Here is a 17,000-nt window from a genome sequence, read left to right on the forward strand (position 1 = left end):
ACAAGTCCCCCAGCAGGCATATATACAGTATATACTCCCGATTTACATGACGCTGATGGTGAAGCACGAGAATGACCTGCAGATGTGTTTTCCCAAACCTCTTCATTTATTTCCATTTCTCCTCTGGCTGCTGTTAAAAGCCTCCTACATACACTGAAGATGGAGAGCATTATGGAAATGGCACTTATAATAGCCAATGAAGGCGTATCTATTTGGTTTCCAAATAACTATCGGTTGCTAAATGAAATTCAGTTTATTTCTGCTGGAACTTTGTGACCGTATTCATCGCTTGATGCAAACCCAATGGCCATTTTTCTTCCTGTCGTCTTTCTAGACATTGGGATGCAAATTAGGAGCAATCAGAGCTTGGAAAACATACTAAATCACAGGTGATGATTCATAATGGGAGAAGACAGTTTTCAGTTCATGCATCAGTCGGCATGAGCATGTCAAGAACCTGATTTGTAACCAGAAAAGCAACTGACTTGCATGACATCCTACAAATCACCTGCAACCATGGGTTTATCATGTAACCTGCGTCATCGGCTTGACATCCTGCTCTGTCTGTACACATACGCCGGAGATATCTGGAAGTCAAGTAATTAGTCAGACGAGCCTTCAAGCTAGATGAGGAACAGTCCGGTTTGACGCCTACACATAATAAAGTAGGCCTGCATTGAGAAAACACCTCCGAAACATCCTCCACAATGTGGATTACCATGAATTCAACTACAGATTGTGTTTTATCAACTGAAAACAGTCTAGCATGGTTTCTACTTCTCGAAACTGAACTTGCACTTCAAAAACACTTCTTAGAAGATTTTACTGGTGAATTTTTAAGGAGTTTCTCCTAGGAGTATCTTTAAAGAGAAACAAATCACATATAGTATAGAGCTATGAAATTAAGTACACTTGTCAGATAATTTGGTATTGGATCAACTGATGAGAAATGTTTGATTGCACATTGAGATCTCTTAACTTTTGATTGCAAAAAGAAGTCATTACTCCATTTACTACCTGATCTCATGATGAAACCGTACATGTGGGAACTTTTTCGCATTACACGAAAAATGTACCAATAAGTATATATCACTGCAGTTAAAACAGGGAGCACTTGTAATCAGTTATGGCTACAGCGCCATATGTTTCGCTTTCCCAACTAAACAAGCTTGCTCGGTAACTTGCAAAACTGGTGACATTGGGATGCAAAATCTTTGGGTATGAATCCCGTTAAAAACATGACTTGTGCTGAAAGATGAGAGATCGATAAACAAGTTAGAACAGCATGTTTGCATTTGCATTTTTTATGTAACGTTCACTTTTGTTCATACTATCGTGTAGGTTTAGGAGTAGTGCAGATGGTACGTTATTTTAAAATGTCATATAGCTCTAGACTTGTAGCACAATTGGTGCCACTCAAATGACATTTCAAGTCAGAACTGCTTTAACACGTAAAAAACCAACATCACATAAAATGTTCCAAGTGTACATTCATCTGTTCCAGGGGGGTTGGGGGAAATAACACTCTTTTATCGCCATTTGTTGGACATTTCACACTGAATATGTGACGAAACGCACATGACACTTCGTATTTTGCCTATTGTGAAAAAGTTCCCACAAGTAAGTTTTTGTCATGGGGTCAGGTTGTCCATTTAATATCATCGCAGAGTGATTTGAATGTGCAATTCCAGAAAAAATATAATTATACATTTGAATTGAATTAAGCATATTCAACTAGATTCTATTCAACTAAAATTATATTAAAAGATTTAAATATATTTAAAAATATATTAAATTAAATACATATTTCTTTAAAAATCATAATTTCTCCATTAATGTAATTGCAGTGGGATTAGTGTGCACATTTTCAGGATTTAAAAAATGATTATATTTAATTAGGCTAAAATTTTACGAAACTAAAATTGTATTTCAAATTTCAAATGTTTATTGAGAAAAAATAATAATAAATACTCCCCCGTCATATAGAACATTATAGAACAATCCAGTCTGATTTCAGTTTAGGGAAGATTATAATAACAGTAGCAATGTTTCATTCCAAGTTATACATGAAGGTTAATCATTTTGGAAATTTTATTCATATCTTGGTGTTTCAATCCAGCATTTTTAATGCGATATCCCAATATTTGCATTAAAATACATGGCTAGAAGCCTGAAAACTGATGTCTGTGACGTGAACGATGTAAGACATAAATCTATCAGTTCTTAAAGCGTAGGACAGCTTAATGGTTATCTACATGTACTTTAACACACCTCCAGCTCAACTTCGTGATGCTATTTCGTGTCTTCCAGCATAAAGAAGAGACTCGTTACTTTAAATGGCTTGTTCTCGTGTTATCATTCACTCGGCTCCCAAGAGGACGTCTATAAGTCTCAGGGCTAAGTGCTTCCATTAAAACTTCAATGAGCTATGAAACCTATGTAAATTCATTTCCTTAATCATACTTATGATACTTGGGTCACGTACGGCAAACTGCTTTTAGTTGCAAAAGTGCTCCCTTAACAACTTCCCTATTCACAGCCAGGAAGATCCTTCCAGGTCTCTGATCCAAATCATTTCAGACATTTAAAGCTTTAAAGATCAAGAGGGCTGCTCTACACAGGCAGCTTTTTATATGTATAACATTTCATAATTTGATTGTAAGGCCCTTTTTGTTTACTTTTGCTTGCTAAATCCACAAGAAAACAGTTGCTTTAGCAGCTTATGTAACCAATCATAAACTTTGAGCATAAAGAAATAATACAACAGCACACTGCTAAAACGTCTTACTGGTAAAAACATCCACTATACTGATAGAGAAGCACCTCATTATTTTACGAAGGACAGACTTTGGCTATAATAAAATAAATAAAATAAATAAATAAATAAATACAACACACAACAAAAAAACCCTGCGTTTCCATAACTTGTTAAATTGTCTGGCCAATGGTCATTAAACTGCCGCAAAAATATTCTATACTATAAACAATATTGTCTAAAGCAAAGCACTAAAAACTAAAATCATCATTTGATTTCAATATTAGATTTTATGATTTCATGTATAATAAAATAAAATAAATGCATCCAATGATTTTTCTGTTAACCACTTGAAATGCATCATTCAAAGTCCTTAAGAAAAACAATTGCTTTAGCAGCTGATGTAAGAAATCATAAATAAAAACCATAGAAAAACAACACAATAACATATCTCTGAAACGTCCTACTGTTAGAAAACAGTCACTACACTGATAGAGAAGCATCTCATCATTTCTTTATGAAGGACGTCCAGACTGTTCTTGCCTAAACCCTGTGCTTCAGCCTCCTATACACGTCTGCTCCCCGAGGTTAGCAGCAGTGGCTCTTTTTACGACTCAAGTCATGTACACAGTGATGGAAATAAATTGGGTGTAGAGCAGAGACCCATGAGTGCGGTTGCCAGACGCGCACAGGAAGAATCAATGTAGCTGCAGTGCTGCATTTGGACGAGAGCGCAGACAGTGCATCTTTACATTAGAGTCAGACTGCCGCTGTGTGTTTACCTGCTGCTGTCTGACCGCGAGCACTCATTTGCACTGATATTTTGTCATCAGCGCTGTTGATTTCTGTAGCTGGTGCGATGCTTGGATCACAAACTGATTCATTAAAGGTCCCCTCCTTCGTGATTCCATGTTTTAAACTTTAGTTAGTGTGTAATGTTGTTGTTAGAGTATAAATAATATCTGTAAAATTATAAAGCTCAAAGTTCAATGCCTAGCGAGATATTTGATTTAACAGAGTTCGCCTACAAAAAACGACCCGTTTGGACTACATCCCTCTAGTTCCTGCAGTAATGACGTCACTATAACAGTGTTTTGACTAACCTCCACCCACATGAATTCACAAAAAGGGGGCGTGGTCTTGTTGTTCTTCGACGGAGAAGAAGGAAGAGCTGTGTTTGTGTTTGTCTCTGTGTCGTTGAAACGCTGTTATTTTCACCTCGGAGTCCAGTCATCTTTGTTTGGTCTTCCCAGGGACACTGTACTTGGAGATTAATGGTTACAATTTATGTTTAACTCGGTTCCTGAAAATTATAATCCACATGTAAAACTATGTGCAGCACATTTTTCTGAGGACAGCTTCCTCAAACTCAATCAGTTTAATGCCGGATTCGCAAAAAGATTTTTCTTGAAAGATGGAGCAGTTCCCTCTTTGTCTGGAGAAGGCGTTGTTTATGGACCACAACCGGTAAGTGTATTTTATTATTTAAGTTGGTGCAGTTTTACAGTTTCTGTAACTTATTAAACAAAGGGCAACACTGTTTAGCTTTGTTAACTAGATGATAGGGCTGTGCAAAAAAAACGAATGCGCATCTCGTCAGTAAAAACGCTCCTGTGACTATAAATACATCTCCAGCACATGTTCCTGCCCACTTGCTTCTCAAAACTACTTCAAAACTAGTCCAGTGGCATTTCCAGGAGGGCAGTGCGTGCTCAGCTGGTGTCAAATCACAACACAGGAACCGCTGGCCCAATCAGAACTCGTTACGTATTTCTGAAGGAGGGACTTTATAGAACAAGGACGACATCAGACCGTTTTTATGACAGTGAAAACAGCGGTATACAGAATTTTGTGTGTGTTTTTATACGCGAAACATGAACACGCTATATTGCAAACTGTAAACACAATCAAAGCTTCAAAAAAGCACGTAAAACGGGACCTTTAAAGCACAAACACAAGTAAACAGGGCAATGAGCAAGGTAGCAAATGTTGGGTGGTCAGCTGTCAAAACTCGCCAGATCTTTGACTGCAAATATGTTTTTTTAAAGATGCATTCTACTGCTACAGCTAATCTGTTTGCAGTAGTACAAAGAAAAGATCTATTTTGTTTGAATAAAAATGGTCAAGTCCCATTTTGCCTCTCTCTTTTTCTAAATGAGTCTGGAATTCACTTTTAGAATCGATTCCAAAACACTGCATCAAAGTCAAGAAATCTTGAATCGAAAACCAAAGAAAATGAATGAAAAACTGAGGCGATTATACACTTTGTACTGGTTCCACCAATAAGCGTTTAATTTCTATTCATCCATCTCTCACTGTAACACTCCAGCAGTCTGTTCAGAGTGTTTTGTTGGTCTCGGTAACTGTACGCTGTTGAATTAGCTGCGTTGGCAGCCGCAGTAATTTGCTGCCACTCCACATCCTCTGTGTTATGAGTAACACTACCGGAAAACAGCACAAAGATTCACTTCCAAGCCTTTACTTCTGTGAGGACAATTTCAACTACCTGATATATGAGGCTATTTGTCAGTTAGCAAACCCATTTTTTTTTCTCCAAGCAAGCAACTGATCGGACGTTTACTACAGGACAGTCCCTACAGAGCAACCTGAGCTTAAGTGCTTTGTTACAAGCTATTTATACCAGACACACACACACACACACACCGTATATTGCCGTTCAAAAGTTTGTGGTTGGTAAGATTGTATTCTTTTTTTTTTAAGATGTTAAGTCTCATTTGCTGACCAAGTTGCATTTATTTGATTAAAAATACAGAAAAAAAACAGGAATAATTTGACATATTATTACAATTTAAAATATCTGATTTCTATTTGAATACATGTTAAGATGTATTTGATTCCTGTAATCAAAGCTGAATTTTCAGCATCATTACTCCAGTCTTCAGTGTCACATGATCTTCAGAAATCATTCTGATATATATATATATATATATATATATATATATATATATATATATATATATATATATATATATATATATATATAATTTTTTATTATTATTATTATCATTATTATTTAATAAAACAATAATAAAAACAAAACAAAAAATCTTACTGACCTTAAAATTTTGAACAGAAATACTTTCATGAATGGAAGTAACTAAATACACATCCTAGGTAAATTCAGGCCAAAATACATATTCTGTCATCATTTACTCACCCTCATACTAGTTTATCCCTCTCAGGCTCAAATTAAGTTTTAGTAACAAGTTTTTAGTACTCCAGATACATAAAATTCATTCATTTAGCTGATGCTTTTATTCAAAGCGACTTACAATTGCTATATATATATCAGAGGTTGCACGCCTCTGGAGAAGCTAGGGGTTAAGTGTCTTGCTCCACTGCGCCAACACCACCCTAAATGGTGACAGACATTTTTAAGTAAATTATCCCTTTAATGGGAGTAAGGAACCAAACAGCTACCTTAAGACTCGCCAGCACAGAAACAAGAGAAAGTACACCAGCAGATGAAGGAGAGGAGGGAGAGATGGAGAGATGGCTGGAAGCCACAAGACAAATGACGGAGGTAAAGTGAGAGGAGGGTTGGATGGCTTACGCTGTGTTGCATCGTCCTCCAGACATTCCTCTGGGATGCGGAAGCAAAAAAACAGAGGAAAAAAGGGATTTCATTGAACGTGTGGATGAGAAAGAGAGAAACCATACCACGGGCAAACACATGATAAATATGCATTAGACAGAAAAGCAATATGCACGATTACATTTGATGAATGGCATTGCAGGGATATTCCATCCCATTCCCCTCGGTCTAAAAAACCAAGTGCATCCCCTTCACATACAAACACTTCTCTCTATCTCAACATTTATTTAACTGTCACGTCTCTGCATTAAATTCCAGGGGTTAACTTTAAACTCATCCAATGCACAGCTGAGTGAAAAGAAAAAAAAACATTCGCCCATATTGGATAGAAAGTCATTTTTCATGAATTCTCCCAGTTAGCTGGGGGCTAAAATAAGATTATGCGCAAATGCAATCTTGTTCTACTTTTAAGTCAAATTCATATTCTCATCTATTCTTGTTAAGTATTATGAGTCAGAACACTTCATTCCAGTAGAGGAACTCTTAGACACTACTTCATTATACAGTACGTCTAAACCAAAGAAAGACAAAATGAAAAAAAAAAAACATAATAAATTAATACACTGGCAGAAAAAAAGAATGCATACATGATTCATGGAATGTTTTAGTTGGATGTTTATCTAACTTGCTTATTTATTTATAATTTGTTTATAACTTGTTTCAAAATCATTCAGTGAACACTCAAAAATAACATTCCAATAATGTGTGCAAAATGACAAAATGTAACATTCTCTTAATGTTCATATAATCCAAAAATGATAACAATGATAAAATAAACATTTGCAATGCATATTTTAACTGATATTCAATTTTTGTATTTTCCTGTTAACTGTTATCAGTCAGAACACTCTTATTCCCGTAGAAGCACTCTACTACACTTAGAATATATTCAAAAATGAAATAAAATAAAAAAATATATAAAAAATATATAAAAAAATAAATAAAAAATAAATGTAAAAAAATTAAATTAAATTAAATTAAATTAAATTTGTGTAATGTTCAACAGTTCAGTAGCACTTTACTTAAAACCTTTGGGTATAATGTATTATAAAGATATTTATAATGTATGTTGCAGTGCATATACTTTAATTTGAAGGTTTTGTTGTCATGCATTATACTTTCTAAAGCTGTAATAATTCATATATAAGTATTATAATGTATTATAACTGTGGTTGCAGTTATTCAGATCATACAATGCATTATAAGGTTCATTATGAGGTTGAATTAATGCACTATATCTCCTATAAAATATCCATTTTGTTTGCAAAATGATAAAATGGAATGTTCCCTCAAAGTTCAAATAAATAAATAAATAAATAGATGTTTTACAACATTTATATTGTTCTTCTTTTAGGTCAAATTCATATTTTCATCTATTATTAAGTATTATGAGTAACTCGAGTTAAATGATAAAATGGAGTACTCCCTAAATGTTCATATAAGCCAAAACAAAACAAAAAAAAAGATTTTTTTTCCACTGGGAGGTCAAATTAATATTTCCCTGTTTTCTTGTTATTAGAACACTAGAAACTACCCAGAAACTACTTCATTACAAGTGAAAAAAAAAGAAGAAAATAACCATTAAAATAATAATAATAATAATCATGAAAACCTTCACCCAACCTCATTAAGCTGGACTTTAGAGCTATCTCTACTTAATTTAACTCTAAAGAAAGAATTGTGTGTCCAGTACCACCAAAGCTTTCCCCAGCGCTGCATTCTCTCAGGTCTGACCTGCAAAGGTCACCATCGCCCACTCACGGCTTCCCACGCTGCCACCCACTCACCAGTCTGTCCAGGCTGGTGCCAGCTGCCGAGGTCGGCCTCTCTTCTGGACTGTAGGGTTTAAAGCGACTGTTGAACACATCCGAGATCCCGCGGGCAGAACGGCCCACTCCAGCTGCTTTGGGATGACCACATCCCTGAAACACCTATAATTACCAAAGAGGGAATGCATCAGTCCGTGCGGTTTGGGTATAAAAACAACTGTTGTGAAAGAGGTGAAAATTAAGAATAGAGAGTAATGACAAGGAGATATTTTGAAATTAATTGTAGCATTTCACTGTAGCTGAATTCATGAAGTGATGAAGTGTCAAGCGCAAGTTAAGCTTTGGATAAAAGCATGTGCTGAATGCATCAATGTTTATGCTGATTTGCTCAGTGTTCTCATTTTGAGCTATGCATTTTATACACTATATCCTGATCTGACAGGATCCCTGAAGCATGAAACTTACTCTATGCAAGTATGTAAATACCTACAATTTTAACTATTTTTAACAAGCTTTGTGCATAGCTGAAATTTTTAATCTTTTTTTTTTTTTTTTTTGGAAAATTTTGAATATAACCATATATATTGAATTATATTTTATATTTTCTGTTTTCATTTTAGTTATTTTTTATTTTATTGTATTTGTCATTTCTTTAATTATTACATTTTTTTGTCATGTTTTTAGATACAGAAACAGAAATGACAAGATTTAAAAAAAAAATTGAAAACGAAAAAAAAAAAAAAAAATTAATCAGATATAAAAAAATTCATAGAAGCCAATGTTGTGTATATTTAGCTCAATTCAACTCAACTTGCTTTTATTTATTTATTTTTACAGATTTTTATTTCATATCATTTTAAATTCTCTTCTTATCCGATAATCAAATTGTAATCAAATTGTTAATACAGCTACATTTAGATAAAATACCATTTTGAGTTAAGTGCCTAAATTCATGCATATCAACATTTGATTATATATATATATATATATATATATATATATATATATATATATATATATATATATATATATATATTTTTTTTTTTACAAAAATGCAATAAACAGTGAAAGACAAATCGCTATTCCAAGGATACTGGCACTCAAGAATTTCAGCTGGTCAAATCAAAGGCAAACATGTTAAAATGTGTGTCACGAGAGCAATAATGCATGCTTTGCATTGACACGCTGCAGTGAATTGTGGGTGAGCTGACAGTGATGGAAGATTTTAATGGCAGGGCTGGCTCTTATGGCAGGATGTTGTCTGCACTCTGATGTGGGACGATCTGTCACTATGATTACCATTCAGAGCTCGGGCTGACATGAACACACTGATTTCCATGCTCTCTGTGCATTTTCAATCAGGTCCTGCTTTCCAGAAGCTTTTAATGTAAAAGCAGAGCTCGACACTTGAAACACACCACACAGAGCGCATTCTTTCCGACTTTTCTTTCTTTCATTCTTCACATTAGAATCTGAGGATCAAGCCACATTTTATTTTTTGTCCTGGCCTTCCATCAGGGAGACACGGCTAATTTCCCTGAATATGAAAGATCGTGCTGAAAGCTTCACTACCTACCGTGTGGCTTTACAACATGTTTAATGAGCAACATGCTTATTTCATCAACATCTATCTATCTATCTATCTATCTATCTATTAAAATAATAATCAAAATGAACATTATACATACATGCAGTACCTCACAGTAAATATCAAGTTTCTAAGATCCAATAAAAATGTCAATTTCTAAGAATAGAAAGAGATTCATTCTTGTCTTGCTAACCCTTCTTTGTCATTGACCCGAATAACAAACATCTCAAGACTGCAGATAACAACAGTAAAGTCATGTTCCTCACTAGCGCTCATCTGAAGAACTCAACATAAGAAAGGATTTTGACTTCCTTCTGGTAAGGAAAAACACGTGGATCTGCTCCAGCCTGAGGAGCTTCAGATATCTGTGTGTGTGTGTGTGTGAGCAGACGTACCTTGGATGACACTTGCATGCTGTTGTCCTGCATGGCCATGATGGCCTCGGAGATCTTTACATCTATCGGCTCCATGACAGCCTCGATGTTGAAGGGCCCTTGCAGTCTATCAGCCACCAGCAGCATGGCATCTGTCACAACATGAGACGACAAACACGGTCATGTACAGGACCCACGACAGACACACACACACACACACACACACACAGATGCAATGAGCCTCTCGTTCATCTACATCCACAGAAAAAAACATACTATCCTCAAGTTAACTTAAAAAAAAAAGTCTCTTATGCAAGCAAACAAATGTGTTATCACTTATTATATTAGTATATTTCTTAAATATTGAGGGGAAAAAACACATTTTTTAACACTGTATACACACACATACATATATTATCTACATATATTATATACATACATACATATATTTATATATATATATATATATATAGAGAGAGAGAGAGAGAGAGAGAGAGATGACTTTAGCACTCTCTTTATTTACAAACGATTTTAGATAAACATTATTTATATATTTGAAATAACATGCACTGATTGTCCATAATAATTGATCTAAATAAGTAAACATTCATTTCAATTTCATGCTGACTTTAACAAAGTCTACTATAAAATAAAGATTTCTTAAAAAAGTGGGGGGAAAGTAAATTTTATGAAAACAAGTCGGAGCACAACACAATATGCAATATGAGGGAAAACACTAAGAGTACACACACAAAATGCAAGGTTTCAACCTTCAGCAGCTGAGAGAATTCAAGACAGTTTAATTACAGCACACGAGCAGCTTCTTTGGCATTTTCCAGAGTGATTTTGAGGCAAATGTACACATTACTGCCCAGCCAGTGTTACTTACTCTAACAAACTGTCTTTCACAGCCAGAAACACATAATGACTCTCCATTTGTTTAGCTGCGAGGGACATTATAGAGAAACGATACGTCTCGAGACTTCAAAATATGAGCGCCAGGGAAAAACCTCAAGGGTAAAATCAATTCGCTGACACTAATTGAATCAATACATTACATGTTTTTATGCCCGTGTGACAGTCGTATATACCACTCTGAGGGAAACCAGGAAGTTTAATGTTCATCGAGGACCTGTTGAGTCTCGTGTTTACCACCAGTCCATCTGTTGGACACTTGTGCATAATAAAGCTTTTTCATTTGCATAATTTGATTTGCTTGATTGCATTAAATACATTATTTAAAGGCAACATGAAATCAAAAATGTACAATATTTACTATTTACTAATCAGCTACCATTTACTTGAAAATGCTTTATTGTATATATATATATATATATATATATATATATATATATATATATATATATATATATATATATATATATATATATATATACACATCAAAACCATTTTTTGAAGGTACTACAGGGATATTACTAAACTGCTGGTGCATTGCCTGATTTATTTGATCACATTATTAATGTAATGATGTAAAACATCTGGCTTTAAATGCAATCAAAATTAAGAAATTAAACAAATAAACAAAATTAAGCAACATCACAAGTTTTTTTTTTTTTTTTGCACAAATCTGAGCACAATTGCAAAACGTGATATTAATTTTATACACTATATTTTATGTTATATTTATTTTCTTTTGTCGGCAATGAAACATGCTCCAAACAAAGCTCAGCAATCCATAGCAACTCTTGCTTTTCTGACCGACACACAGCAGTGATTCATAACTGAATGAATCAGACGCTTTGATTCTGTTACACACAAGTGTACGTCGCCACCTAACCAACCGGTGGTTTTTGTTTGACATTCATATTCTATTTATTTTTCCATATTCTATATCATATTCCTATATCCAAAATTATATGCATTTAATTGTAATTGTACCAATTCAGCTTCTGTGCCACCTCTGATGAGTTCTGTGGTTACTGATTTCATTTGATTGGTAACAACTCTAAACATTGTCTTATTATTCTATATGCATGAATGCATTAAATGAGTAGCTTTCAGATTAATTTAACTAGTATGGTCTTAACTACAACACTAATACATACATATAATATACATACAATATGACTCTTCATAGTACCATGGTAAACCTATATGTCCTATAACATAGAAGTACTGCAGTACCCAAAACATTCTGTATCCAAGATTCAGTATTGGAACTACATTATCCAAAATATCATGGTAAAAACATTGTAAGTGATATGGTACTACGGTAACACAACAGTATTATTTGAAGTACTTTTACAAGAAAGTGTCAAAAAGTTCAATGGTACCATATTTCAAAATACCACGGTATTACTATCATTATCACAGTACATATTTGTAAGGTTCCAGTTCAATACTCTCTTATTAAATCCTCTCAAAAAAAAAAAAAAAAAAAAAAAAAATCATATGAAGGTGTGTTATTAAAAAAAACTACTAGATTCATCTTTACTGATGATAGCTCAATCATCCATCACACAAGAAAAATGACAAAAAAGTTTCAATGGAGGAAAAATAAGACTTTGCAAGTGTTATTAAGTCACTTTTTAAGGTCATGCTGGCTTGTGGCATTTGCAAACAAGTTTTCACTGTTTCGTGAAGTCTTTGAGTCATAAACGAATGTCATTTATACATAACGCACTCTCAATTCAGTCCAGTGTAAAAATAGTATTAAAGCAGATAAAACACTAATTAACTGTAGCTAGGAAACCAGCTTTAAAAACAGAATTGCTTGAACAGTAAAGATGAGGTGAACTGAGGATGAAAATAAGACAAACAAATTCAACATCTGAACCGACCGGTTCTCCATTAAAGCTCTAATTTAACAGAAGCATCTAAAGGCAGCAAGCGACTGATCCGTGGATCCAATTTCACAAGTTTTTATGCATCTATTTATTTTATGCAACATGATGCAATTATACCAAAAAGTATCAGAGAGATGCTGAATATACTTCAGTGATGATGATAGGATCTGACTGTAATGCCTGCAGTGAAACAGATAAAGCAGGCACAGGCCGTAATATTGTGCTTCCAGACAGATCGTCTTTGAGAAGTAGTGCATTACTTTATGGATGATGGAACAATACTACATCAAACCACCTGATTGACCTCAATGCAGCAGAAAATGCAAAAAAAAAAAAAAAAAAAAAAAAAACAATATATATATCATTATTATTACAATTATTATTATTAACAAAAAAAGCTGTTATTACATTAGTGATATTATATTGCTATTAGTGCTAGCCATCCAAAATAAAAGTTTTTGCTTGCATAATATCTATGTGTGTACTTTGTATTTTTATTATGTATATATAAATACACACACATGCATGTATATATTTAAGAAAAAAATATGTTATGCTCATTATATTATATTAATATATTTGTAAATATTTTCTAAACATATACTGTTTGTGTGTGTGTGTGTGTCTTTAAATATACATAATAAACATGTACACACAAAACAAAAAAAAAACAAAAAAAAAAACTTTTGTTTTCGGATGTGATTAATCACGATTAATCGTTGTCCACCTCTATGTCAGGTTAAAACATATGATTCATATAAACATAGGAAATATTGTAGTATTGGTTTCATGTTTTATTAACCAAGAAGCTGTGTAAACATCAAACAGAAATGCAAAATGCAATGCTATTCACACTGGACTCAAAATGTGATCAAGCTAAACCTAGAAATGTGACATTGGCTCCAGATGCTACTGATCCCTGTCGTACAAATACATAACGGCTCTCCTTCATATCAATATGATAATATTACATATACCGGGGCTCAGTGAAGAAATAAAATCAAACCTAGCCAGAAGTATTCCTTTCCACAGTGTATGATAATTTATTAATGAGTGCCATATATAGCAGCTCATGCTGAATTGTTAATTATGGAGGCAGTTGAGTGAGAACGGATATCGCATTGCAAAGTTCATTTTATGCACTTGGAAAAAGTCCTGGCCGAAATTTACTAACTTACATTATTCATTATCAGCCTCCACTTCCTCTTTGCTTCATAAAAAGGGCTCTAGTTTTCATTATCGCGCTCTATTTCTGTCGACAGCAAAGGGACAGATTTTTTTCAGGTGATATTAAGAGGACGAAGACGGGAGGGTGCATGTGAACTATCTTTCCTCCCGTCGGCCAAATTACTCTTGACACAAATCGATGGTGAAGAGACGCGATTGGTCAGTCTCACAGTCCTGTCATTAAACCTCTGTGTTATTAATTTGTGCTCACATGGAACCTATTACAGCAAACTGGATGATGGCATTGATCGGCACGGACTTAACCATGAAAGCGGCCAGAGAAAAAGTATTTGATCTTTTCATTAGGCCCTAGCCTTTGGTTGAACTCATAAATGCTCCTGGGATTGATACGTGTTCAATTTATGAACAAAAGAGGGCGAGAAGTGCTCACAAAAGGCTGATTTAAGTCTTGGTTGTCAATTAGAGGTGCATTGTGGGTTGGCTCCTGGCGAACAAGCGACTATGGGGCACGGAAACCCAATGCAGCAGCACGGTAATGGCACAAGCAATTAAAACTTGGAGACTTCTATTGGCATACTGCGCTATGATGTAGGTCAGCTGAACGTCAGTGACTCGCTGGAGAGAAAGCATTGAGCTGCCTTGTTGAATGAAGTGAAAATGCAAACGCCGCTTCAGGGGAAACTCGATCCTGTAATGTGATGGACGTGTTACGCTCTCAGATGTCTGTAATGCCAAGTGAAAATGGATGTAAATTAAGATTCGCTCCAATCTGAATGATCGATTTTTCACATCAGCACAAATCTGTAATGCCATGGAAAACATTATGCCTATTTTTGGGACCATTATTATATTTTGCATTGTGATTTTCTCCCAAAGTATCATTCTACTGTAATACAAATGTGTACATGAATACAGTACATCTGTGCATGCTTTTATCCTTTATAGTAAGAATGATTTGAATAAGTGCATGTGAAAACATAATGAAAATAATAAAACAAATGTGTTTGGATGTTATACAACCCCATAACAGCTCTTTTTAATTAAATTAAATAAATCTGAAAGTGAAGTGAAAATTAATTTGATGGTAATTATGGAAGCCCACTGAACAGAGAGAGAAAATAATTGAGATTTTCATGTAAAGCTGACTTTATAGCTCACAAAGTGATAATATTGCTTATTTTAAACTTCATTAGAACAATTAACAGTTTGTTTTTTTACTGTATTTTTTTATATAAAATAATGATTTTTTTTTAAATTTAACTATGTGCTATAATGATAAAACAAAACAATAAAAAAGTAACAAAAATACAATTATTCTATATGTACTTATCTACTAATAAAATAAAATAAATAATAAAATAATAAATAAAATAAAATAAAAATAAAAATATGAGTAATTATGGAAGCTAGCTCCCTTAAGCAAAAAAATAAATACATAATAATAATAATAATAATAATAATAATAATAATAATAATAAATAAATACATAAACCAAGAGCTTCATGACTAAGGAGTCAGTGCCCATTACAGGACAGTATTTACAGTCAACACTGGCAGACTGTCCAACTGTATCAGAAGTATATTCTTTTAAAGTACACACATTTAATGTAAAGTGTGTAAACTGAAAAGTGGCATTCAATTACAATCCATAGGCCCAAATTTCACATCCTGTATCCTGTCGGTAATTAAAAAACACAATTCAATATACTCTAAAGACTTTCTTCTTTCCTTCCTCCAACATCCCCTGAAGCTACAGAGTATGAGTGCGTTGAATCTAAGAGCGCTACGTTCAGTACTAATTACTTTTGTGCATTAGCTCCCCCAAACTGATTCAAATTCAAAGGCAGAATGACATAGCTACATGTATATGGCACTTAGTAAAAGTGCTTCATCTCTGAGTGTGGTCTGGCAGTTTAATCACGGGTCTCTCCATCTGTGTGAATGGACCCGCAGCGCCTCTGTTTGGACCTGGCCTTTGAAGAGCACTTCTGTTTGTTTACTCGGAGGACTCAAATTGGCCGTGATGCTTGGTTAGATTTCCATCAGGAGTTCGCTGGAGGTCAGAGACGAGGCTGAGGCTGCTGTGGCGATTACATACAGGTGCTGCTCTAGAAGCCGCTCCGCTTTACTCTCCACTCTAGATTTACTGTTTGATGGCTGAAGGTGGACATATTGTGGAAAACTACATGAAGCTACAGGTATATCAAAGGATCTAGATATACTCATTTAGTTGCAAACAGCAAACTAGCCCAATTTGTTTATTTTGTAAAGTTTTTGAACATTTTGAATGCTTGCACATGCCTATTAAACACTTTGCAAATGAACAATTTTTGGTAGTTTGCCTTTGGCAACAAAATATTATTTTAAGATTATTTTGGATTATAATTTATTTATATTTATAATTTAATTTATTTAGATTTATAATTTAATTATTATTTTCTTATTTTATTTTTAGTATGTGTGTTATGTTCAAACAAAACAGCTATTTTCAATAGTAATAATATTTCATATTTTTTTTTACTGTATTTTAGTAAAAATATATATTTTTATATTTTTACTGTATTTTTTCGTCATTGGTTAACTATTTATGCCATTTATTTTTAAGATCATAATTTATTTACATTTTTAATTTAATTATTATTATTATTATTATTATTTTTTTTTATGTGCTTTTCTCTTTTCATATTAATTTAAGTTTTATTTACATTATTTTTTAAATTTATTTATTTCAGTTTTATTAATTTTTTCACATTAATTCAGATGTTATGATCCTGATAGTGATAACCCTGACAAAGAACACACTAAACAATATATTCAAACAGAAAACAAGCTATTTTCAATAGTAATAATATATCACAATTTTTACTGTATTTTTGAGTTCTTGGTTAACTATTTATGCCATT

General features: G+C 33.8%; 1 protein-coding gene across 2 annotated transcripts in view; it reads right to left on the reverse strand.

Moving 5' to 3' along the window:
• LOC113044638 (glypican-6-like) overlaps positions 1-17,000 on the reverse strand; it is a 184,598-nt gene that overhangs the window by 30,340 nt on the left and 137,258 nt on the right. Inside the window, exons 5-7 of one of the 2 annotated variants that reach the window (XM_026204784.1) lie at positions 10,124-10,254; positions 8,159-8,302; positions 6,330-6,359 (exon numbers count right to left, since the gene is read on the reverse strand). In XM_026204784.1, coding sequence (XP_026060569.1) covers positions 6,330-6,359; positions 8,159-8,302; positions 10,124-10,254 — 305 coding nt within the window. The remainder of the gene's footprint in view (positions 1-6,329; positions 6,360-8,158; positions 8,303-10,123; positions 10,255-17,000) is intronic. The other variant, XM_026204785.1, reaches the window with a different exon arrangement.

This window comes from Carassius auratus, chromosome 26 (genome assembly GCF_003368295.1).
Source record: "Carassius auratus strain Wakin chromosome 26, ASM336829v1, whole genome shotgun sequence".
NCBI classification, from domain to species: Eukaryota; Metazoa; Chordata; class Actinopteri; order Cypriniformes; family Cyprinidae; genus Carassius; species Carassius auratus.